This window comes from Bos indicus, chromosome 17 (genome assembly GCF_029378745.1).
Source record: "Bos indicus isolate NIAB-ARS_2022 breed Sahiwal x Tharparkar chromosome 17, NIAB-ARS_B.indTharparkar_mat_pri_1.0, whole genome shotgun sequence".
In the NCBI taxonomy this organism is placed as follows: domain Eukaryota; kingdom Metazoa; phylum Chordata; class Mammalia; order Artiodactyla; family Bovidae; genus Bos; species Bos indicus.
Window position 1 is genome coordinate 7,508,899 of NC_091776.1, and position 25,539 is coordinate 7,534,437.

Consider the following 25,539-nt stretch of genomic DNA (forward strand, 5'->3'; position numbering starts at 1 on the left):
TTATTAACATTTTGTGACCAATGATAATTCAAATTCAAGGATAAAATCTCATTTTCATGTGTTTGGTTATTCTTATCTGAAAATGCTAGTCCTTCCTTGGAAATGGCTGTCACCAAATAAAACAGAAGAGTTTAATTCACAAACAATAAGATATAATGTAAAAGAGCAATCACATATTGTTTATTGAATTCCTATTTTAAAGAGCAAAAAAAATTATAATTTCATGGAAACAAACCAGTCTTTAGAAAAAATATGCTTTCATTTACATATTAAAAGATAAAACGGGTCATAAAAGGCCAATATGGAATATTCAAATTGGCTGTTGGTTTCTCAAATGGGAAATGAAAATGTTCACCAACAGCCTTAAACATCTTTATGAAACTATGCTGAAGGCAGTAAAACAAAAAATGTGTAACCATTTAAAATTGTAATTCACAGAAGGCAAAAAAGGAAGCAGCTACCATTAAAACCAATCGCACACAGCTGCAGAAAAGAAATGGCTTTAGAAAAACACATTAAGAAGTAGGAAAAAACAATTAAAAGGACCACCTGAAAAACGAGAATTTAATTAAAATGATTATGACAAGACTGAAGAGATCCTGCAAGAATAGCATTATATTTTTTATTTCATAGGTAGAGCATTTTAACTGCTCTTAAATATTTACAGTTTCTTAATTTAAAGCAAGTTGCAATTTATTTGGCTAAGGAAGGATCACGGTATTGCTGATTACCTGAATACTATGGTACTTACTTCTGTCACTCAGTCCCAAATTATAAAACAGCCTGATTATGTTAAGTCCATCGTATTTTGAATTGACTTATTAAAGCTGTGCTTATTAAATGTATATTATTTGTATGAAAGTGAAACCTTTTTAAAAAATTTACTCAAGAGCCAGTACAGTTTTAAAAGAAGTATATGCAAAGTATTTTTGCCAACACTGTTTCTGCTTTGTATGTATTATGTTTGGTGTGATGGTGAATCAAAGTTTTTATTTTATGAACCTCTAATATGTATTTCTTAATCAAAACATGGACAATTCCCTACACAAATTAAATGTGAAAAGTAACTTTACGGCTTTGATGCTATGGGTAAGAGTAGTCAGAGCAACTTCAGTGTGTGTGCCTGTATCGGGAGGTTAGTGTGGACGTGTGTGTGTTTCACGTATGTACACAACATCTCCGTTCTGTATGTAATTAAAGTAGTAACTTTAAATTTGTAAGCTTCAGGGAACTTTGTTTTTCGCATTCTTTTGAGAAGTGCTTCATGTCCTTTTCTCTGTGGAGCCTCATACTCTGTTCCTTCCTCCTTTTCTGGCCTTTTAAGATGAGCGACTACTTTCAATTTCGTTTTTCCCTGTTTCCATAAACTCAGTTATTGAGATTCACTAAACTGTCTCAGACAAACCTAGATTTGACATAGACAATAAGCATACCATTTTGTTATTTATGTGAAAATATTTAGGAAGAACTTTGCTTTGAAATAGTGTGAGATGTTTCATGCACACACAGCAATCCAAACGAAAAAAAATTTTGTTCTTTTTTTTTTTTTTTTTCACTTGACCTAACCGTGTTCTCTATGTCATTACTAATGGGTATTTCGAAAAGTAGCTAAAGGCTTTCTAGCTGCAGTTAATGTGTAATTGTTGTTACATTTCAGAGATTTAAGTGTATTTTAAAATAAATGCATTTTAGAAATATTCAGCTTTTCTAGAAAGGATAAATATATATATTTAAATACCTTGTAAATCAACCTAAAGATGATTTTTTTATGTCCATGACATTATAAAAATGAATCAAGTAGGACTGACCAGATCATGGAGTTTAGAGTAAGACACAGCTAAGTTCTATGCTGTGCTGTGCTGTCTTGTCTGTAAAATGAAAGCAACGATAGTAACCGACTTAACGTGTTACCAGAAGCACAGAACGCTTCAGAGCAAATAAATCACCACACGAACACCATCTTGCTGGTATTAGAGTAGATATTATAATGTTGTATTTTCCATAAAGCACTTCATCTATGCCCTCTCATTGTCTGCAGTGTGGTGGACATTAACTCCTAGTAATGCTGGTAATGCAAGGGAAAAAATAAAAGAATAACTTAACAGCACATCTGATAAAAATTTTAGAGAAGTGTAATGACTCTTGATAAATTACCTTTCTCACAGCGAACCTCATCCTTTGGGGTCGTTCTGTAATGTCTGATGTCCCAACTGAATTTTGCTTTAACTTTGAAGGGTGAATCTGAGAAAAAGACAAATAGGCACTTTTTCATATAATGAGAATTTCCACACATTAGAATGGAAAAATGAATAAACCAGTGTAAGCTTTTCAAAAGACAATGCAAACAAAAACAAAGACGTGTGTACTGCTTGTGAGCTGTTTTAAGCACTCATGCAAGCTGGTTCACATTTTTTAAGCCTGTGGCTCGTTGATGGCTCCACAGTGCAGCCGCTGAAGTCACAGATTTTTGGATGAAGAATTTTAGATTATGCTTACTTCTGTGTTGTAGCTCTTGGATGAATCGACATTTAAGAGATAGCCAGGCTTTTATATACATAACTCCCACGTGGTCTGTAGATGCATACAGTGCCTCAACTTAAAGTTTTGAATTTAGACTTTTCTCTTGGAAAGAAAATGGGTAATTTAAAAAAAAAAAAAAAACTAGACCATTGCCTTTCCTGCATTTTATAGGCCTCATCCAAGCATATTACTTGTTTATTTCAAAAATCATAAGAATAAGCCAGCAATTTTACTTGCTAGTGTCATAAGCCTATGGCATTACCTACAAATCTAATGTCAGTGCTGTATGTAAAGTTGATAGCTTTATTAGTTGTTTTTTTTTAACTCATGTTATCTAGTGTTAATAAACACATTACTCAGGCAAAATCATGCGAATTCAAACTGGATAAAACCTGTATATAGTATACCATGAGGCTTTTAAAAGGATGCATATGTTTTATGGAATCTGACTAGGTTATATAGCAAAAGCCTTGTTTTCCTGTGTGACAGATAGGTTTTCATTTTTGACTCTATTGTCTTGTGATAGTTATCTCCTGTGGAATGTGGTTTTCTTAATGAGAAGAAAAATTAAGATAGGATTCCATTTAGTTGTGGGTTTTTTAAATAAAATTAACCAAGAACATTTCAAAAAAAGATGTTTTCTGCATGGAAGCATATCTCTCTTTGCCCTCATACCCTTTGTGTTTAAAACTGGATTTTGTCCACCAAAATGCTTTCCTGGAATACTCATTTTTCCTTCACAATAATGCTATCCAGACTGCACATTTCCAAATTTTGAAGAAAATGTTCCCTGATGCATTCAATTGACTTTTAAATACTTTAAACTTTAAAATGATCTTGTAATCAAAATGAAAATTCACAGAAGAGTTTATTCACTGTTTTTGTATTTTATTAGATCATAAACTTAAAATCAAAATCTCAGTAAGCATCTAAATGTAAGTGCTTATTAAGCATTTTTAGGTATCTGAGTAATTTTTTTAAAAGTCACAGTTGAATAGCTTTAGAAACAAACAGTCGCTGACTGTGAGGTGTTGCATAGATGGTGTGCGTAGTATTTCAGTAAAGTAGTTTTCCATTCTCACATTCTGTTTTTGATTTGATTGAAAGGTGGCATTTTTTTTCTTCTTTGCAATCAGACATGCTAATCTATATCAGCTTTCTCCTTTATAGGAATGGCGTCTGCTGGAAAAAAAAAAAAAGTTTTTTTCATAACAAGATTCTGTTAAGAATATTTCAGCACCATTAATTAGAAAGAAGGTTTTATTAACCATAAGGCTAGCACTAACAGACCACAGAGCTGTTTTTTAAAGTACTGTATGCCATGGCTGCCCTGCTTTTTCTCTGTCGAAAACTTCATTTTGTTACACTCTCATCAATCACTTAAGTCATTACCGTAAATCCTACTGTTGTTAATTTTACTAGTATCACCCTAATGAGACATCCCTGCTATAATTAAAAATGAATTCTAACTTTAAGGCATTCTAAATTTTTTTTTAATGAATTTAGAATGATCTTGCCATGTAACCATAAATACCACTGATATACATAGACTACTCATCAAGTCTTTAAGAAAAGTGGTATCACAGTATGTCCAGGTGTGACTTATTTCCTGGTTGTCTCTGTGCACATGTGCTTATGCATATGTATATTTTTGCGCACATATTTAGGAATTATGTTCTTTTTATAATAAAGCCTACTACGCTTTACTGAAGCTACCGATAAATCCTTATTCTTTGTCTTGCCAGAATATAGGTGGATGTGACACAAGAAGTAGGCGTCCTAGAGCGCCATCTGCTGGACGCGTTGGGGGGCTTGATAGTTCTGAAAATCAGTACTTGTTAAAACAGGTGTACTTTGTTTTAATTGCCTGTGGTGTAGTATTTATGGTTCACAAATGTCAAGATATGTACATCTGTGTTGAACTGTATGAGTTTGTAAAAGAAATAACATTCTTTCTTCTTTGGCCCTGCACTAACCTGGATTTGGACGGTTATAATCAGTATTTTGTTTAAGGAAAAAGTAAGCACGATATATACCTAATGAAACAAAGCATCACAGTTTGTAATGAGAAGAACTCTTATTAATCACAGGTCTTCAGTAGGCTACAGTTGGAGGAAATTGTTTGCATGATATTTTAACTTTAGTTTCCTTATGTTCACAGCTACTATGAAAGCAGTGTTTGAAACGTTTTTTTTTTTTTTTTTAATATCTGGGATATGACTCAATCTGATTCTTTGTCTAGAACATGGCTCCTTCCATGTATATCTCATCAAGAACATTCCTTGTGGTTTGCGCTATTGCAGTAAGATTGCCCTGTATTTCCCCTTTTTCCTTGAAGAATTCATCAAGCATGGTTTGAAGCAATATGTTGGCAGTGTTCAAGTTCAGGTGACATTAAAGCTATGTCTATGAAATTCTCCAGAAGGGCCAGGATGTTTGGTGCCCCATGATGTAATGCAGGCCCTCCCGTTCCAGCAAAACAACTCTGTATTTACTGCTTGTAACTAATAGTAGATGTGGTAAAAGGAATTATATTCATATGGCAAATGAATACAGCCTTAATGTGCACCATATGCAGAGTGGTGGGGTGATGTGCCAATATATCACATTTATTTACCTTGTTTAGTTGCAGAAAAAAATGACTTTACCATTCAACCCATGGGTTCTTGCCATATAAATATGAGAACAGAAGAACAGATGATTTATCCCTTCAAATTGGAACTGGGTATCTTCATATGAACACTTTAATAGTGCGACACCAAAGAAAATTGTCTAATACTTTATGCTCAGATAGGAAATTTAATTTCAAACAATGGCGGGAATTACCCATTAGTTAGAAGCTACAAATTCTCTATAGTCAATGAAGTGTAGGCTCTCAAAGAAAACTGTAAATATGTCTCCTTTCATTTAACTGAGACTGGATGTACTCTGAAATTTCAAGCTACTTCCTCCCCTCTCTTCCTTTTTTAAGCCTAAAGTCAGGAGTCTTCTGCTTTTAGAATGTTGTGTGGGGGATGTATATTATTGTAGAACTACTAAGGATATGGTTAATGAAGACCTCCTGGAACAACATATTAGATTGACTTTCAAAGAGTTTGCTTCTTTAGAGAAGTGATACAACATCTTTGTGCATATGTGCCTTACATTATGCCTTAGATAGTCCTGAGAATTCGTGAACAGACACGCTTTTATATGAAATTAGGTAGTAAATGTCCCTGATGGTTTCTTTTACAGTTGCCCTGTTTTTAAAAGTAATTTTTTCACATTCAAATGGGTTTGATCAAACTTTGTATTTTGGATTTGAAGTGGTTTTTGTTTTGTTGCTTTTATTTATTATTAAATTTATTTATTTTTAGTTGAAGGATAATTGTTTTACAATATGGTAAGAGTTTCTGCCATACATCAACATGGATCAGCCATAGGTATACATATGTCCCCTCCCTCTTGAACCTCCCTCCTACCTCCCACCCCTTCCCACTCCCTCTGGGTTGGTACAGAACCCTGGTTTGAGTTCCCTGAGTCATACAGCAAATTACACAGGGGAAAAACATCCTTAGAATTTCTTCTGCCTCTCATGGCTCAGGTCTTCATTACTCTTGAGCTTTTTAGCTTTTATTCTCATAGCTTACAACTTTCTACAACTGAGAGAATGCTTTTATATTTCCTTAGGGTGAGCAGGGTCAGCAAGTTTCTCTTTTTTTAATTGAGATATAGTTGGCACCTAACATATGCATTTTAGATATACAACATCATGATTTGATATTTGTATAATTGCAAAGGATCACCACAGTATCTAAATAACATCCATCACCACACAGTTACACTGTTTTTTCCCGATGTGAGAACTTTTAAGATCCACTCTCTCAGCAACTTTCAAATATACAATACAGTATTATTAAATGGGCTTCCCAGGGGGGTCAGTGGAAAAGAAGCTGCCTCCCAATGCAGGAGTCAGAGGAGATGTGAGTTCCATCCCTGGGTCGGGAAGATCCCTTGGAGGAGGAAATGGCAATCTGCTCCAGTGTTATTGTCTGAAAAATCCCATAGACACAGGAGCCTGGCAGGCTACAGTCCACCGGGTCAAAAAGAGCTGGACACAGCTGAGTGACTCAGCGTGATTATTAACTATATTCACTATACTCTACATTAAATTCCCAAGACTTACTCATTTTGTAAGTGAGTTTGCACCTTTAGACCACTGTTGCCCATTTTGCCCACTCTCCACCTTTGGCAGCCACCTCGCAGTCTATTCTCTGTATCTTTGAAGTCAGTGTTTTTTGTTTTTAAAATTCTACACATAAATGAGATCATAAAGTATTTGTTTTTGTCTGACTTATTTTACTTATCATAATGCCCTTAAAGTCTGTCCATATTGCCACAAATGGCAGCTTATTTTTTATGACTGATATTCCACTGTGTGTGTGTGTGTGTGTGCGTGTGCGTGTGCGTGTGCGTGTGCGTGCAGCATTTCGTCCATCCATTCATCCATCAGTGCATACTTGGGCTGTTTCCATGTCTTGGCCATTGTGAGTAATGTTGCGGTGATAGGGGGCGCAAGTATCTTCTCGAATTCATGTTTTCGTTTACACCTAGAAGTGAACTTGCTGGTTTAATTTTTTGAGGAAACTGCATAGTGTTTTCTATAGTGTTTGTACCAATTTACATTCCTACCAACAGGGCACAAGGATTCCTCTTTCTCCACTTTCTTATCAAAGCCTGTTATTTCTTGTCCTTTTTGTAAAGCCAGTCTAGCAGATGTGAAGGTATCTCGTTGTGGTTTGCATTTCCCTGGTGATAAGTGATGTTGAGTTACCCTTTTCTGTACTTCTTAGCCATCTGTATGTATTCTTTGTAAAAAAAAAAAAAAAAAAGTCTATTCAGATCCTCTGTCCATTTTTAAGTTAGATTGTTCTCTTGATGTTGAGTTATGTGAATTCTTCGTGGGTTTTGGATATTAACCTTTTTCAGTATTATGATCTGTAAATATTTTCCCCCATTCATCTGTTGCCTTTTCACTTGGCTGACGGTTTCCTTTGCTGTCCAGAGGTTTTTAGCTTGATGTAATCTCACTTGTTTATTTTTTGCTTTTTTTTCTTTACTTTTGGTGTCAAATCCAGGTGTTTCAAATTGCTAAAGATGTGAAAACCCTCTATACTTTTCACTAATGCCTTACTTATGTATCTTTAACAAATGTTAAAAATGTTAAAGTGAAAGTGAAGTCACTCAGTCGTGTCCAACTCTTTGCGACCCCGTGGACTGTAGCCCACCAGGCTCCTCTGGAATCCATGGGATTCTCCAGGCAACAATACTGGAGTGGGTTGCCATTTCCTTCTCCAGTTAAAAATGTTAAGGAGGACAAATTACAAAGAATTTTATGTGACTTGGATATTTAGGATAAATAGATAAAAATAGTTATCCATTTTTGTTTTCATATTTATAAGAATCATAATATTAAACATCAACAAATATGGATAAGATTTCAACAACTTTTCTAAGTATCTACATTCTCTTTGGAGGCAGAGTTCTTTAATGTTGATGTTTCCAGACACACATATGCAACTACAGAAGCTATCAAAGAATTAGAGCCAAAGACAAGCCTGTCTGTGGGGAATTGGCAAGTGAAAAGTCTCAAAAAACTAGGATAAAAGAAGTACACAAGTTAAGTTTGATATGTCCACATGATGGAAGACTGTATAGCCATTAACGTATTATGAATTGTGATATTGACATGAAAGTATATGTTCTCTGAATTGGTAAGTGTCAGAGATCACCAAACTACAGGTATAATAAGACATATTTTAAATATTTGTGTCGGTAAGTGTATGCTTCGTATACCGTGTTGTATATTGCTGTTGTTCAGTTGCTCAGTCGTATGCAACTCTCCACTCTTCATGGACTGAAGCACGCCAGGCTTCCCTGTCCTTCACTATCTCCCAGAGTCTGCTCAAACTCATGTCCATTGAGTCAGCGATGTCATCCAACCATCTCATCCTCTGTCGCCCACTTCTCCTCCTGCCCTCAACCTTTCTCAGCATCAGGGTCTTTTCTAAGGAGTCGGCTCATCGCATCAAGTGGCCAGAGTATTGGAGCTTCAGTTTCAGCATCAATCCTTCCAATGAATATTCAGGGTTGATTTCCTTTAGGATTAACTGGTTTGATCCCCTTGCTGTCTGAGGGACTCTCAAGAGTCTTCTCCAGCACCCCAGTTCAAAAGCATCAATTCTTCGGCACTCAGCCTTCTTTATGGTCCAACTGTCACATCCATACATGACTACTGGAAAAACCATAGCTCTGACTGTATGGACCTTTGTTGTCAAAGTGATGTCTCTGCTTTTTAATATGCTGTCTAGGCTAGAAAAAAGTCTGAAATAATAACTGATAAATGCAAGCAATGGTCATTTTAGGTAGTGGAACTTAGAGGTATTTTTTCATTTTCTTCTTCAAAATTTACTAAATTATATGAATGCTTTATAATGAGTATATATTATTTTGATAATCAGACACAATAAATATATTTTACTGGGTAGGAAAATACCTAGTTATTGTAATGTATCTTCCCTTCCTGCTCTCAGCTCCATGCTCTGGCTATATCAGAATGAAATGGATTGTTAGAGAAGGTTGAAAAATCTAAGAAAAAGAGGAATGGGAGAAATCATAGTCTACTTTCTAGAAATGAAGGTATATTTTCCTCCCTGATGGGAAAAATAGTAATAAGAATCATTTCTAATTGGTATTTATGTGTCACAGGATCAGATATTGTACTTTTGCTAGAAAACAAATGTGAGCAACAGAGGGTGAAAATACGCACCACCCTGCCGCTGCTGGCTGGTGTTCACTGAGTGCTCCCTACATGCTAGGCACAGCTCCAGCACTTCACGTAGTAGCTCGTCAGTCCTCATGGTAGTCCTGGTGTTGCGCGCGTGTGTGTGTGTGCAGTCGTGTTGGACTCTTTGCAACCTCACAGTCTGTAGCCCACCAGGTTCCTCTGTCCATGAGATTCTCCAGGTAAGAATACTGGAGTGGGGATTCCTTCTCCAGAGGCTCTTCCCAACTCAGGGATCGAATCCACATCTCTTGCATCTCCTTCATTGGCAGGCGTATTCTTTACCACTGAGCCACCTGGGCAGCCCAGTCCTGTTGTTATCCTTGTTTTATAGATGAGGCACAGAGAGAATATTAGTATGCCTCTACTTTCTAGATCTTTCTAGAACTATGAGAACTTACTAGATTGAGGGCAGGAGGAGATTGGTTACATTTACTAGTTATCATTCCAGACTTTTTTCTATGCCTAGACAGCATATTAAAAAGCAGAGACATCACTTTGACAACAAAGGTCCATATAGTCAAAGCTATGGTTTTTCCAGTAGTCATGTACGGATGTGAGAGTTGGATCATAAAGAAGGCTGAGCGCTGAAGAACTGATGCTTTCGAATCGGGGTGCTAGAGAAGACTCTTGAGAGTCCTTTGGACAGCAAGGAGATCAAACTAGTCAATCTGAAAGGAAATCAACCCTGAATATTCACCGGAAGGACTAATGCTGAAGCTGAAGCTCCAATACTTTGGCCACCTGATGCAAAGAACTGACTCCTTAGAAAAGACCCTGATGCTGGCAAAGGTTGAGGGCAAGAGAAGAAGGGAGCAACAGAGGATGAGATGGTTGGATAGCATCGCCAACTCAGTGGACATGAATCTGAGTTCTCATAGTTTTCATAGTTCTAGTAAGACCTATGAGCTTCAAAACCCAAGGGAGGGGAAGCATAGCTAGCAAACTAGAGCCTGGATTCAAACCCAGGACTCTAGGCCAGAGGCATCATTCTTACCCACTAAACTGGACAGCATTTTAAATTTCATTTCATTGGATCATCAACTGTGGAAAATTTGATGCAACTTTGTCACTAAAGTACTCTTAGTATTTGCAGAAGATAATTTTATTACCTCTAGCAATCTCTAGTTAGTATTGAGTTCTTATGAAAGTATATGTCATGATAAGATTTTGTACTTTTTAAATACTATTACACATGTTAGGATTATACTTTATGTATAAAATTGTAGGTATATACTCACACAAGTGCACTTTTTAATGTCTTAGAAGATGATTCCGTTGTCATAAACTTTTGTTTATATAAGTTCATATAAGAAAGTGAAAGAAGGAAAGTGAAGTCGCTCAGTCGTGTCCGACTCTTTGCAACCCCGTGGACTGTAGCCCACCAGGTTCCTCCATCCATGGGATTCTCCAGGCAAGAATACTGGAGTGGGTTGCCATTTCCTTCTCCAGGGGAATCTTCCCAACCCAGGGATCGAACCCAGGTCTCCCACATTGCAGGCAGACGCTTTAACCTCTGAGCCACCAGGGAAGCCCAAGTTCATATAAACTTATATGATATATATATATATAGTATATATCATAGAAAGGAGAAAGGTTATAAATCAAGAACTTAGTATTATTGAGTTTTAAATCAACATTATACTGTCTTATATTAATAATTGTAATATTTACAAGAGGAAGCTACCAAATTTTATTGTTGGTTGTCATATTCTAAATGAAGCCATGACTTGTTTTCTATAATGTATATGTTCAACAAAATCAACATGTTTTCAAAACAATGGAAAAAATCCATAATGAAAGGAAAATAGGAAGAAAGGTTGGTAGAGATGGTATAAATAGACCAAGTCTTAAATAATTTCTAATTGATGCTTTTGAACTGTGGTATTAGAGAAGACTCTTGAGAGTCCCTTGGACTGCAAGGAGATCCAACCAGTCCATTCTGAAGGAGATCAGCCCTGGGTGTTCTTTGGAAGGAATGATGCTAAAGCTGAAACTCCAGTACTTTGGCCACCTCATGTGAAGAGTTGACTCATTGGAAAAGGCTCTGATGCTGGGAGGGATTGGGTGCAGGAGGAAAAGGTGACAACAGAGGATGAGATGGCTGGATGGCATCATCGACTTGATGGACGTGAGTCTGAGTGAACTCCGGGAAATGATGATGGACAGGGAGGCCTGGCGTGCTGCGATTCATGGGGTCGCAAAGAGTCGGACACGACTGAGCAACTGAACTGAACTGAACTGTGTAATTAAAATGTAGTGTTATCATTCCAATTGAAAAATTAGAAAGTTAATGGAAAGATTTAAGAAACATTTAACAACTAACCTCATCTGCTTCACAAAAACCATTTCCTCTCCTGATTTACCATTATGGTGAGCCACATGAGAAACCTTAGTCTTCAATTTTCATATGAATTTTTTCATTGATGAATGCTTTATAGTAAAAATGTAATTAAAATGGAATAAAAGATGTGCAAAACAGAAGTATCCAGTTTTAGGAAATGGCAAGTATATATAATACTTAGATTTTCTTAAACCTATATATATATGTAATAATTATATATTTAGGTCCTTAAACAAATTTACATTTTCATTCAAAATGAATACTCTATTGAAGTGATTTTTTTTTTAAAGCAAGGTTTCATATTTTGTTTTATGTCTCTAAGATGTCAAATGGGTATTAGATTTTGCTAACCTGGAAAATTATATTGGTTGTTTTTATTTAAAAATCTTATTAGTTGATGGTAAGTACTTATTTTGTATAAAAATTAAGTTATAATAAATAGTTTGGACTTCAATGCAGCTTTTTGATCTTTCCAATAATAGATATTTGTAATTAGCAGGCTTATAGTAAGGTCAACAAAACCTTATTCAGTGACCATTTAAAATCAAATCATTTACATATACAGGGTCATATTTTCTTGCCTTTGTTTCCAGAGTGCATTGCACATAATACATACTCAGTAAATGTTATATTAAAGTGAAGGAGTTAAAGGAATGAATGAATAAACAAATGGGGAATGTTAACCTCTGTCCCAGGAGTAGTTAAACTTAAGTTTTAATTGAAAGAGCTAATTTTACTTCTGTAAAACTAAAACTAAGGAAATGTTGACCTGCTCTTCATTTCATGATAGACGGTATGAAAATGGTAAATGAATGAAGTGGATTCTCTCTGCTAGTAACAACGTACTTCAACTGCTAATGAGAACTTTGCAGTGCCTTTTGAAAGTAATTTAATTTTCATTAAGACTGAGGAGATGATGGCCAAAATACCAAGAACTTTATTCATTTTTAAAAATGCAAGTCAAAGTTTGCCAGAAATAGATGTCAAGGCTATTTTTACCTGGCTTATTAATTCTCTTTGCCTTAATGGATACAGATCTTTTGAAATATTTTTCTCATTGGATATTTATGAACAGGATACCAGAGAAATTACTGTTTCCTCCATCTCTTCTTTCAGGTGTAACTTTAAGTGGTTCAGAGTCCATTTGATGAAGAAATACACTTAGTGTTATGAGAGCACCAAAGAAACACATTTAATAGCAGCATTTGTTATTCTGCCTAATGGTGTAAAACATTTCACCTAATATTTTAAAACATAGGTCGAATATAAATGCTTAATGGGTATTATGGAGATCTTGTGCTGCTTAAATGAAACTTGGATTGTTATAATGGCGTCTGTAAGTTAGTAACTGATATTCCCTGTTATGTACTGAGAAAAGCACATCTGTAAAAACTGATGTGTCCTGGTGTTTGTGGCAGGATTTGGAGCCTTTAATCTCCTTTGACTTGCTCATCTTCCTTTAAGGCCATCCATAAAGATGCACTGAGTGTCCTTTTCAGCCTTTGGTTAGGCTTTGCATCAGTAGTCATAAACCTGCTCTCCGGACAAAGACACCCTTTCCTTTGAAGTAATTGGTCAAGCTTTTCAAAGCAGTTCAAGAAGTCTATCCTCTTTCTCTTTTTATTTTTCTTTAAGAAGAGTTTGAAGTGCAGCCCCTTAAACTAGCATCAAGATAAATTTTTCTCTTCAGCTTTATTGAAAGCCATGACGATTTTTCAAGCAGTAAGACTTTAAAAGGTTCTTAAGGGAATCTGTTCTGCTTTATGATCTATAGCTTTTGGTAGATCCCACTATCTCAGAAAGCAAAAGTGAAGACTTTTTGTATCCACTAACTACTGCAAATTTTTATCAAAGAATTAACCTGATGTTTTTCAGAAGACATTTTCCCCCTGCTCTATATTCGGTTTAGAAACTCCGATGAGAGATGGCCATAGCTTTGGAGTCTTTGAAAAGGTCATATGTGGCCAGTGTTATCTTATTTGAGCTGATTTTCCCTGCTAGGTATTAACTCTGTATGTTGATAGGTAGTGGGAGGGGCAAATTCAGCTGAGCGCTGCAGTGAGAGTCTTACATGGTTCCCAGATTTCCTTTCTAGGCTTTCCAAACACACAGACATAGACATGTATATGTATTGGTATCGATATGTGAATGTTATTGCTATATTGCAGGATAATGTAACCACAGAGAAATAAGTAGATTCTGTGAGCCAGTATGAAGCCTGCGTTTCCCTTCCCCTATCATCACGTCTAGCCTTCATAATTTCATTCCAAGGGGTCCCCAAAATACCTGTTGAACTTACCACTTTGGACCTGTTGGACTTAAATCTCACATCGTATGATTCTGTTTGCTACAGTGAAATTGTAATATGTAAAACATTCGGTTTGTAGAAACTTACAAAAATCCCAGTATTTATTTTGAGCATGTTTTTCAATGAGAAAATGTAAAGAATATCCTGTCTTCACCCCATACAGTAAAGGGTAATACGAAGTTTAGTCTTTAAACAAGACTGGAAATAGCTTTTCTTAGAGGAAATGATCTCTCTTCTTGTATTGTTGTACGTGGACTTTTAGAGGTTGTTAATGTGCGTTTCCTGAAGTGGGGGAAAGTTCAGTAGCAGGGGCTTTTTTATTTTTTTTTTACTGGAAAAAATCGAGTGAAACCAGTCACCTAAGTAGGACCCAGTGATCATCTGCCCTTATGCTTTCAATTTGTTGTTTTTCTTTTCCTTTTCTCTCCTTTTCCTCTTTCTCCCCCCTGTATTTCCTGAGCTGTCTAATCTGCTTCCTGGGTTAGGAAACATTTTGCCAAACTTTGAAGCCAGAGTCCTAGCACTGAACAGGCCTTATTTAGAGATCAAGCCCAAGGAAAAGAAAAACCTCTTTCGGTTTTGAAATGACACAGTATGTGCCTGTGTTTTCTGATGTGTGGAGGGAAAAATGATTGGTACGGTGTGGATTATTAGAAACTAGTATTTGTCAGTAAAGCATAGTTACAAAAATCTTACTTATGAGTTTACAAAAAAAATTCTTATATCTTAATTCACTTTATGGGGTAAATCATGAGGCTTCCTAAACTCTAACTTTACAGTCTTAGGAAATTCTCAGTAGTTCAACTCTTTTACGTTAAAGAAAGAAATCTAATTGATAGCAATCTCCTCATTTCCTCTCCATGTCTCTGAGAAAATACTCTTAGATCTAGAAAACAAACAAACAAAAAAGTTAGCATTGGCATGCTTAAGTGACAGCATCCCAGAAATTGGTACCTTATGAAAACAAAAAGGAACAATTACAATGAAAATATATTCCTTACATCTTAATGATTTTAATTCTTGATTTTGAGAAAGTTGCCAATAGATATACTTAGACACTAATTTCAAAAATATAACATCATATGGTATTTTTGTGGAATATAGAGTGTCTTGAGAAAGGGGAGGAAACCATGAATCAGGGTTAAAGTATTGGTAACTTTTAAAAATTATTTCTATTTTTAGTGGCAAGACTTACCTCTAGCATAAGGTTAAGTAGTTCAGACAGGTTTGCATTATTTGCTTCTCTTCCTAACAAATTAATATACTTTTAAAGGGAAAAAAGTAGCTGCTTGTGTAACAAATGCTTTCTGGTTTGGAAAATCTGAAGTTAACTTTGTATTACGGTGGGTTTCTCTTCCCATGCATGCATGCTGCATGCTAAGTCACTTCGGTTGTGTCCAACTCTTTACAACCCTATAGACCGTAGCCCGCCAGGCTGCTCTGTCCATGGGATTCTCCTGGCAAGAATACTGGAGTGGGTTGCCATGCCCTTCTCCAGGGGATATTCCCAACCCGGGGATCGAACCCACGTCTCTTATACATCGTACATTGGGAGACAGGCTCTTTCCCAGTAGCACCACCTGGGAAGCACATTCTCTCCCCCCAGAAGTTTTAAAACTGAGTCAAAGAAACCAGGCCCTTGTTGCACTTACCCCTGACCTTTTGGTGTGTCATTTGAGGGCTCCTTGGTCAGTCACCCGGCATGCCAGCCAGTTCCTGCATCTGCATGGAGCGCAGCCAGTGTGGTGCAGAGTTTGACATGCTGCCTTTTCACTCAGAAGCACCCAGAGTCACCAAAGCCAGGAAGGACACGGTGGGGACCTAACCTTGCATCATGCAGTCAGTAAACGCACTGCGTTAATTATGCGAGACAACCAGACAGACGTGAAGTAAGTGCAGGCTCCTGGGGCAGAGCGGCCCAGAGCACAGAGACCAGACTGTCTTAAAGGAGAGGTACTCTCCTGGTTTGGGTCAGTGTGGTGTCAAGAAAACCTCTTTTCCTTCCTCCCATCCCCCAAAACACAGGCATGTACATAAATTTGCATGACATTTCAGAGAACATGTTGACCATCATAAAAAGCACTAGTTAATTTTTTGACCAGCAGCATTTGGTCATAACACAGTGGTGTGATCACTCACCTAGAGCCAGACATCCTGGAGTGCAAAGTCAAGTGGGGCTTAGGAAGCATCACTACGAACAAAGCTAGTGGAGGTGATGGAATTCCAGTTGAGCTATTTCAAATCCTAAAAGATGATGCTGGGAAAGTGCTGCACTCAATATGCCAGCAAATTTGGAAAACTTAGCAGTGGCCACAGGACTAGAAAAGGTCAGTTTTCATTCTAGTCCCAAAGAAAGGCAATGCCAAAGAATACTCAAACTACCGCACAGCTGCACTCATCTCACACACTAGCAAATGCTCAAAATTCTCCAAGCTAGACTTCAACAGTACATGAACCAGGAACTTGCAGATGTTTAAGCTGGATTTAGAAAAGGCAGAGGAACCAGAGAGATCAAATTACCCACATCTATTGGATCATTGAAAAAGCAAGAGAGTTCCAGAAAAAAACCTACTTCTGCTTTATGACTATGCCAAAGCCTTTGACTGTGTGGATCATAACAAACTGGAAAATTCTGAAAGACATGGGAATACCAGACCACCTGACCTGCCTCTTGAGAAATCTGTATGCAGGTCAGGAAGCAACAGTTAGAACTGGACATGGAACAACAGACTGGTTCCAAATAGGAAAAGGGGTACGTCAAGGCTATATATTGTCACCCTGCTTATTTAACTTACATGCAGAGTACATCATGGGAAGTGCCAGGCTAGATGAAGGACAAGCTGGAATCAAGATTGATGGGAGAAAAATCAATAACCTCAGACACACAGATGACACCACCCTTATGGCAGAAGAGGAACTGAAGAGCCTCTTGATGAAGATGAATGAAAGAGGAGGATGGAAAAGTTGGCTTAAAACTCAACATTCAGAAAACTAAGATTATGGCATCTGGTCCCATCACCTCATGGCAAATAGATGGGGAAACAATGGAAATAGTGACAGACTTTATTTTCTTGGGCTCCAAAATCATTGCAGATGGTGACTGCAGCCATGAAATTAAAAGATGTTTGCTCCTTGGAAGAAAAGCCATGACCAACCTAGACAGCATATTAAAAAGCAGAGACATTACTTGCTGACAAAGGTCCATCTGGTCAAAGGTGTGGTTTTTCTAGTAGTCATGTATGGATGTGAGAGTTGGACTATAATGAAAGCTGAGCACCAAAGAATTAATGCTTTTGAATTGTGGTGTTGGAGAAGACTCTTGAGAGTCCCTTGGACTACAAGGAAATCAAACCAGTCAATCCTAAAGGAAATCAATCCTGAATATTCATTGGAAGGACTGATGCTGAAGCTGAAACTCCACCTGATGGGAAGAACTGACTCACTGGAAAAGACCCTGATGCTGGGAAAGATAGAAGGCAGGAGGAGAAGGGGACAACAGAGGATGAGATGGTTGGATGGCATCACCGACTCAATGGACATGAGTTTGAGATGATGAAGGACAGGGAAGCCTGGCGTGCTGCAGTCATGGGGTTGCAAAGAGTTGGACACGACTGAGCGACTAAACTGAACTGAGCTGCTTTGAGACACAGTGAATGCAGTTCAGACCATCCTCACCAAGACAAGGGTCTGAGTCGCCCAGGAGGAGTAGGGCCAGCTGAGGGGCGGGGAGAGGAAGCCACCACATTCCGTACTTTATTATTGTTCATCCACAGACCATCTCATCAGAGGGCTCATATTTATATTTGCAAAAGTATCCGAGGCAGTTATAATGCAGATTTTTGTCGTTTTTTTTTTTTTTTTTTTTTTCGTTTTAAACTATCATTGCTTGATCATCCTGTAAAGCTCAGAAATTTAGCAACCTATGCTCCTCAAACTCTAGCATGGAGTCCAGATCATCACCTAAAAATAGGATTTGGGGTCAAAGTCCCTGGTGGCTCAGACAGTAGAACGTGTCTGCAAATGCAGGAGACCTGGATTAAATCCTTAGATCAGGAAGATTCCCTGGAGGAGGGCATGGCAACCCACTCCAGCATTCTTGCCTGGAGAATCCTCAGGACAGAGGAACCTGATGGGGTACAGTCCATGGGGTCGCAAACGGGTTGGACACGACTGAGCAGCTGACACACGTTTCTTTCCAAAGCTGTAAATTAAAGATTAGGCATCATGGGTATTAGGAGCAAATTATTGGTGATTTAATCTGAGTAGAGGGAGGTCACCCCCCACCTGAACTTGAATTAATGTGTTCTTTTTATCTTTTTTCCCCCAAAAGGTGAGACTGCCACTCCGCGGGCCATTCTGACAGGCCACGACTACGAGATCACTTGTGCTGCTGTCTGCGCGGAGCTCGGCCTCGTGCTAAGTGGCTCCAAAGGTAAGCCTGCAGGACCTTCGAAATGAGTGCGTTTTTTGGTGTCTTCTAGTAACAGGTTACCAAAGATGAACTTGGTGCCTTTTTTTCTGAAGCTGTGCTGTCTGTCACAGGGGCTGTTAGTCACATGGCAGACCCATGACTGTTCGCATTAACTGAAATGAAATAAAATTTGCAGTTCAGTTCCCTGGTGGCACTAACCACATTGCGGGGCTCAGTGTTCACCTATGACTAGGGACTGTGGTATTGGACAGCCCAGAAAGGGAACTTTTCCATCACTGCAGAAAGTCCTGTTTCATAGCATTGCTCTGAAGAGTGAGGCGAGAACAAGAGCATCTTTGTGTGTTTGTTTATTCTTCTCGATTCTGACTGGGCTGGGTTCCATCCCACACCTGAACGGAACTTGCTGACCCAGTCTGTCTCTCCTTCCAAATCTCTGAAGGAGATGGCATTGAGAATGGAGTGGAAAAATACTTCAGCTGGTTTGCCCGAGGGTCTCCCTCAGAGTATCTCCTGTGTTCCAGCCAAAGGTGTTAAGCACGCTCCCCAAGAGCACACACACCGATCAGCGTCTGACCAGGAGCAGAGCAGTTTCCAGTTCACTTTCATTCAGTTGTAATAGTCTGTTCATCTCTCTGTCCCGCTGCCCTGAACTTAGGTCTGAACATACAAAATGCAATCACATCTCTTTTAGGCTGATCTGATGGGGAGGCATAGAGTTTTTGAGTCACTTTACCTGTGCCTTGAACTGTAATACTTTATCTAGCTAACAAGACATATTAGTTCAATACTGGTATTTAAAACTTAGTTGGTCAAAACAATGAAACCATAATAATGATAACAAGAATTCTATAACTGCTTTTTATACCCAGTATTTTATTTATCCTGAGCTAACATGAGTTCTTGGGCTGTATGCGATCCAAACTGGACATCTTTCATGATTTCATGCAAAGATATTAAAAATCAGTCATTTAAATGGGAAATATTATGATTAATAATCAGTTGGAAATTTTATGGTTGTTCCATGCTTTTAAATTTTTTATCAAAACATTTAAAATCCTCTTGTTCAGTTTCATACATACACATATACATACACGGGCTTCCCCGGTGACTCAGTGGTAAAGAATCTGCCTGCAACGCAGGAGACATAACGTTTGATCCCCAGGTCAGGAACATTTCCCTGTAGATGAGAATGGCAACTCGCTCCAGTATTCTTGCCTGGAGAATCCCATGGACAGAGGAGCCTGGTGAGCTACAGTCCACGGGGTTGCAAAGAGTTGGACACAACTGAGTGCATATTACATACATATATACACATATCTATGGACATAAAAATCAAGTAAAACATTTACTTCAGTCCAATTCAGTTCAGTCTCTCAGTCGTGTCCGACTCTTTGCGACCCCATGAATCTCAGCATGCTGGGCCTTCCTATCCATCACCAACTCCCGGAGGTCACTCAAACTCACGTCCATCGAGTCGGTGATGCCATCCAGCCATCTCATCCTCTGTCGTCCCCTTCTCCTCCTGCCCTCAATCCCTCCCAGCATCAGAGTCTTTTCCAATGAGTTAACTCTTCACATTTACTTAGTACACTGTAATTTAAAACAGAAAGACTGAGAGTGAAAGTGTTTTATTTCTTTGTGAAAAATACGAGTACTGTGACAGTGCTTGCCCAGTCCTCCCCATGTGATGTAAGATAAGGGGTGAGCATCTTCTGGATGCCTTGACCAGCTGTCAGACCCCTTCCTCAGTTTGGACCAGCTTCCAACATGTTACCTTCTCTGCCTTCAGTGTCATGAAACATCTCCTCGGTTTCCTTTAATGTGAAGGTTCTTGCTGGCCCCACTCCCAGGGTATCCTCGTGTTTAATAAGCCACTTTCCTAACTTACGTCAGTGAGGCCACCTTCACTCACTCCCTGGGGCTGTGTATCCACAGCCTCTAAGTGATACCAACGCCCCACGGCCAGCTCTGTCTTCTCTAAATCCACGTAGGTTTGCTTCAGATTTCACTTCCAGCATTGTCACTTCCCCTTTCCTTATGGCAGAGGCAGAGTCATCTTTGTTGGCCACTGTCCCCTTTTGATCATCCGTTTTTGTAAAATGCCAGATAGTCCTGTCCCTGGAGACAAGGAGGCAACAGAACTGCAGGGCCTTCTGTCTGTGGCCAAGCTGAGCGGACAAGCAGGGACTGTTCACTAACAGACTTTGAGAGAAGCGGGCCTGTTATTTACAGTGGTTTGTGGGCTGAAGAGCTGGTTATGGAGCGTGTACCTTATGCAGTTCCCGTGGTAACTGAAGTCTGCACCGAGGCTGGGGTCATTTAGAGTGACGACTGAAACCCGTGCTCGCCGGACCTGTGCAGGCAAACGCTGCCTTGTGCGTTTGTGGTGAGGATGCTGAAAACTTAGCAACGCCTGAGTGGTCAGGAGAAGGCTGAGAGGCGTGCTTTAGTAGTCACGAGGGACGGGAGTCCATGTAGGCTGGGAGTAATTTAGGGAAAAGTGGGCCCTGTGGTCTGGTTACCTCCTTTATCCAACGAGACATTTCTTAGGACCTGCTCATCACCCGGGCAGTTTGGTTACCTGCTCCTCCTCTGCTCTGCCTGCAGCAGGTGCTCGGTAAAGATGGAAGAGCGCAGCTACATGTGGGCTGCTCGGCAGTTTCTTCACCTCCTTCCCGGGCTTTCAACCCCCGCCCCACCCAGGCCCCTGTGAGGTGCAGGGAGGGTCGCAGACGGCCATCTCTTGCTTCATGGCAGCCCATGTTCAACTGAGGCCCAGCCTTCCTGGAAGCTCTTCTAGGATTTGAAATTTGTCCTGTTCCTTTCTGAATTCCTCCAGTTTTTTTTATCATCTCTGGGCATAATGAATTTCACAAGTAATTTCCTGTTTCTTGAGATGTGAAATTGAGCATGTATGACTGTTTTCTTCCAAGTGGAAGGTGAGATCTGGCTGACATGCTGATTTCACAAAATAACTGATATCTTTTTCAGTCTTTCTGCAACTGTGATATGGTACTGACATCCTGTTTGATCTGTGCTTGAGACTCAGATCACTTTTGTCTGTTCTTATGAAAAAGCTTCATTTTGCCTTTTGTTTCTATTTTCTCAGAGGGACCATGTCTCATACATTCCATGAATGGAGACTTGTTAAGGACTTTGGAGGGTCCAGAAAACTGCCTGAAACCAAAACTCATTCAGGCGTCGAGAGAGGGCCATTGTGTCATTTTCTATGAGAATGGCTCCTTCTGCACGTTCAGTGTGAACGGAAAGCTCCAGGCCACCATGGAGACCGACGATAACATAAGGGTAAGCGTACCGTACCGACTTCTCAGCGTCTGCTTTCACCTCAGCGTAGAGGTGGTGAGGAGGTGGAAAGGTCACCAAGGAAGCCTCTGGGTTCCCACACCAAGGGCCTCCTTTTCACCCGAGAGAGAATCACCCGATAGCACTCGGACGGGGGTGTCTGCTTCCCAGAGCCCAGCTTGTCCCGCCGTGCCAACTGCATGCCCAGCCTGCAGTCCAGGTTGGGAAGTGAAGCCGGGAGGAGCCTTCAGCAGAGGGCTGTTCTTAGATCTGAAGCCATCCTGGGTGGCTGTCAGTGGCGCTGCTCATTTTTTTTTTTTTTTTTGGTTTTGTTTTTTAACCTAAGAATGTTAACTGCACAGTGCTGTTTCCTGAGTATCAAAGCTAAAATAGTGCCTGTAGGGTACCCTAAAACTGGCTCTCTCTACCCTTGAACAGGCTGATGGTGGGAATGGTAGGGATTACCACGCTTTAGGATTAGCATCTAATTGCAGACTGGACTGCTGTGTGGATAACAAGACCCAAACACACCAAGTTAAGGAAGTTGTGCCTCAGATTATGATGTGAATCCAACGAACGATCTTTCACTTTTGGTGTACAAGAGACGGCCCTGTGGACCCTCCCGGGTCTTCCTTCATTTTCAGGATAGGGGTGTTAGAGGGTGAAGAGAAAAGTAAGGACTGCTCTTGGAGAGGCTGTTTTCAAGGTCCTTCTTTTCACACCTCCAGACTTCTTGGTGCAGGTTAAGCTTCATTTTACCATATCCCCTGTATTTCCTGACATAAGGTTGGGGGGTGTGTGGCCTGCCCACAGGGAAGGGGCAGGACGTGTTGGGGGTGGGCAGAAGGCCGCAGAGGCCTCAGCCCTCTGAGTGTGGTATAAGTTAGTTCTGGCCACTGTACTCATGGCTACTCCTGACCTGGGGCGACTTAGGTGACATGCATTCTCCCACTTTTCCCACATCTAGTCTGATCTCTTTTCTCCTATAAATATTGGGGTCAGGAAGTACTAAGGAGTAAGAGAGAGTGTTAGTCGCTCAGTCGTGTCCGACTCTTTGCAGCTCCTTAGACTATAGCCCGCCAGGCTCCTCTGTCCATGGAATTCTCCAGGCAAGAATACTAGAGTGGGTTTCCTTCTCCAGGGGATCTTCCTGACCCAGGGATCAAACTCTGGCCTCCCGCATTGCAGACAGATTCTTTACCATCTAAGCCACCAGGCAAGCCCATTGAGAAATAGAAACCCTAAATATAGATGGCACTGATCAGACCGAAGGTACTTGCTGCTTCTATATCCTAGGATGATTTGTTTTTCTTTTTTTCACAGATTGACTTGTTTGTTTTTGGCTGCACTAGGCAACTTGTGGGATCTTAGTTCCCCAACCAGGGATCGAACCTGTGCCCTCAGCAATGAAAGAGTGGGGTCTTAACCACTGGAGCACCAGGGAATTCTCCAGGATGGCTTGCTAATTTAGTAAATGGCTTTCCTCTTTGCTCTCCTCTTCTCTCTGGGAATTTTCTCCAGTGCATTTTGCCTGCCCTGCACACGCAGACGCTCACACTCTGCTTTTTATTTTTCCCTCCCTTCATTTAAACCAAGTACACATCAGAGGGTTTTCCTTTCCTCTTTTCTTTACGATAATAATGTTGATAATCTGTCAGTTTGAGTTGCGATTATATTGTCAGCTACGTTAATAAATCTGTAAAGTAATTTGAAATCCCTAGCTGGCTAAAACAATTTCTGTGGCCTTTCAGTCAGTACCAGAGGTTCCGGGAAGTTCCTCCAGGCAGCAGTTGGAGGCTTTCTGCACACTGTTCTCGCACACACGCTTTTCCTCTCTGCCCTGTGGCTGCTGTGTTTTTTCCTCTGTAATATTTCCCACTGGATTTTAGGCTTAAACAATCTATCACCTTTTCCCCAGCACGCCTGTACTTTATCATACTAACTTGTAAGTGGCAAGTGTGTGATTAAAGTGCGCTTGCCTAAAATGAGCACTGCCCATGCCCAGCTCCAGAGACCCACCCTTGCGTAGCTGACTGCCTTGGGAAGGATGGAAGGCCACCGCAGGCTGGGAGCAAGAGACACCACAGAGCAAAATGCTCCACCTCCGTCCTCAGTCGGAGCCTGTCTGAGGGGAGGAGACCGTGGAAACAAATTAGCCATTAGCTCAGACCAGAAATGAAGTTTCTTTGAAATAGCAAGAGCCCTGTAGGCAGGCGGCCTGCGGAACCTCGGCCTTCATCAAGGCCTCCCACCTGTTTTTATTTAGATGCCAGATTGCGCTGTGGCGTTTGGTTAACATATCTGGACACAGCATCCAGGCAGTGTTTAGATGTCTTAATGAAGAGCTTAAATTTAAGTGAGCAGCCCGTACGGAGCAGCAGTTACATTCTCCTAAACAAAGGCCCACCACCATTTCACCATAGGAACTCATTTATTTTCTCTTCCTGAGGAAGCTGTGTCTTCAGATGTGACTGTTGCCAGCAGACGGCTGGGGCCCACTGGTCCCTCCTGGAAACCAGGGCAGCCAGTGTTGTCCACGCTCTCAGGAGTCCAGAGACTGATGTTCACGTGTTTCCAGGGCCCTCCTAACATCTCGAGTCTCAGCCCAGCCTGGACACTCAGGAGTCTCATGAGATTAAGAACTCCACTGGGGCTGGGGGGAGATGGGGTGCTGCTCAGGAAACACTCCCCTGGCTCTCATCACCAGGGAAACTTGACAAGTCCCTCATGAGAAAGGCCGACAAAGTATTTTTTACCTTTGGCAGGCATCTGGTTTATTAGAATGTTTTAGATGTGGATAAAAGTATAGTCCTGAAAGTCCGGGTTTTATTTATTTCAACACAGAACTAGGATTAAGGAGTTTTTACTCTAGGACAAAGAATTAAAGATTAATGGTTTTAATTTATGTTTTAATATAGCACTTATCCAGTAAAAAGCCTCAAGTATAAAACTCAAGTGAACCACAGCCACAAGGTCAATGGGTTTTCATCCACTGAATTTTATAAGTGTAGCAAATAATTATTTGTAGTAGTCTTCATTTCCAAGATAACTCCCTGGAGAGTGCTGTTTGTGAAATGAATGGGGGGAATGATATTGGGTTTTATTTACATTGAAAAATCTTATTATTTGTATTGGTTAAAATTTAGAAAATACTTCTTACATGTAACTATCTTCTGCCCATGGGTTCTGATTTCTTAGCTATATTTTTATGTTCTTGAAAATAAGCTGTCTTTAAGAGACCTCTAAAAGTTTGCATTTACTTTAATGAATTTGGCTATGAAACAGTCCTTTTCTGTAATTAAAAAAATTTTTTTTGTTGTAAAAGGGTAGCTTGAAGACTTAAGGCAACTATCCTAAAACTCTGAGTGCAGAACAGTGTAAATATATTTTTCAGAAGGTAGATATTTTCTTTCTGGCTTGCCATCTGGATTCCCATGGTCACTGTGTCCAGGTGGACATAAGATTATAGGTATTTGCAGTAACTTTTAGAACTCCCAATGCCCTCCAGCTAAAGAAAGGAAGTGTGTGTCTTAATGAGCCGGGAGAAGAAGGTTTGCAGAGCAGGGAGCCAGAGGAGAGGAAGGGGCAGCGGGATCTGCTCTTGGAATAGGGAGTAACCCTTTCTGTCAGGAGCAGGCACACTTCCTCCGTTAAAAAAAAGTAGCCAGAAATGAATGGGTATGGCTTTGTCCTAACAGCCCTTACTTATGGACACTGAGATTTAGAATTCGTATTATTTTCATATGTCATGAAATATTTGATTTTTTTCCAACCAGGAAGAAAAATGTAAAAAGTCATAGAAAAACAGG

The 25,539-nt window shown here is 39.8% G+C and overlaps 2 protein-coding genes across 9 annotated transcripts in view; one reads left to right on the plus strand and one right to left on the minus strand.

The window, feature by feature from the left end:
• The window catches only part of LRBA (LPS responsive beige-like anchor protein), a 757,794-nt gene that overhangs the window by 726,053 nt on the left and 6,202 nt on the right, over positions 1 to 25,539 (plus strand). For all 8 annotated transcript variants that reach the window (XM_070770117.1, XM_070770116.1, XM_070770115.1 and 5 more), the window contains 2 exons: positions 18,326 to 18,427; positions 21,537 to 21,733. In XM_070770117.1, coding sequence (XP_070626218.1) covers positions 18,326 to 18,427; positions 21,537 to 21,733 — 299 coding nt within the window. The remainder of the gene's footprint in view (positions 1 to 18,325; positions 18,428 to 21,536; positions 21,734 to 25,539) is intronic.
• Positions 3,493 to 25,539, minus strand: part of DCLK2 (doublecortin like kinase 2) — a 228,084-nt gene continuing 206,037 nt past the window's right edge. Inside the window, exon 17 of the mRNA XM_070770127.1 lies at positions 3,493 to 3,702. Coding sequence (XP_070626228.1) covers positions 3,685 to 3,702 — 18 coding nt within the window. The 3' untranslated portion in view covers positions 3,493 to 3,684. The remainder of the gene's footprint in view (positions 3,703 to 25,539) is intronic.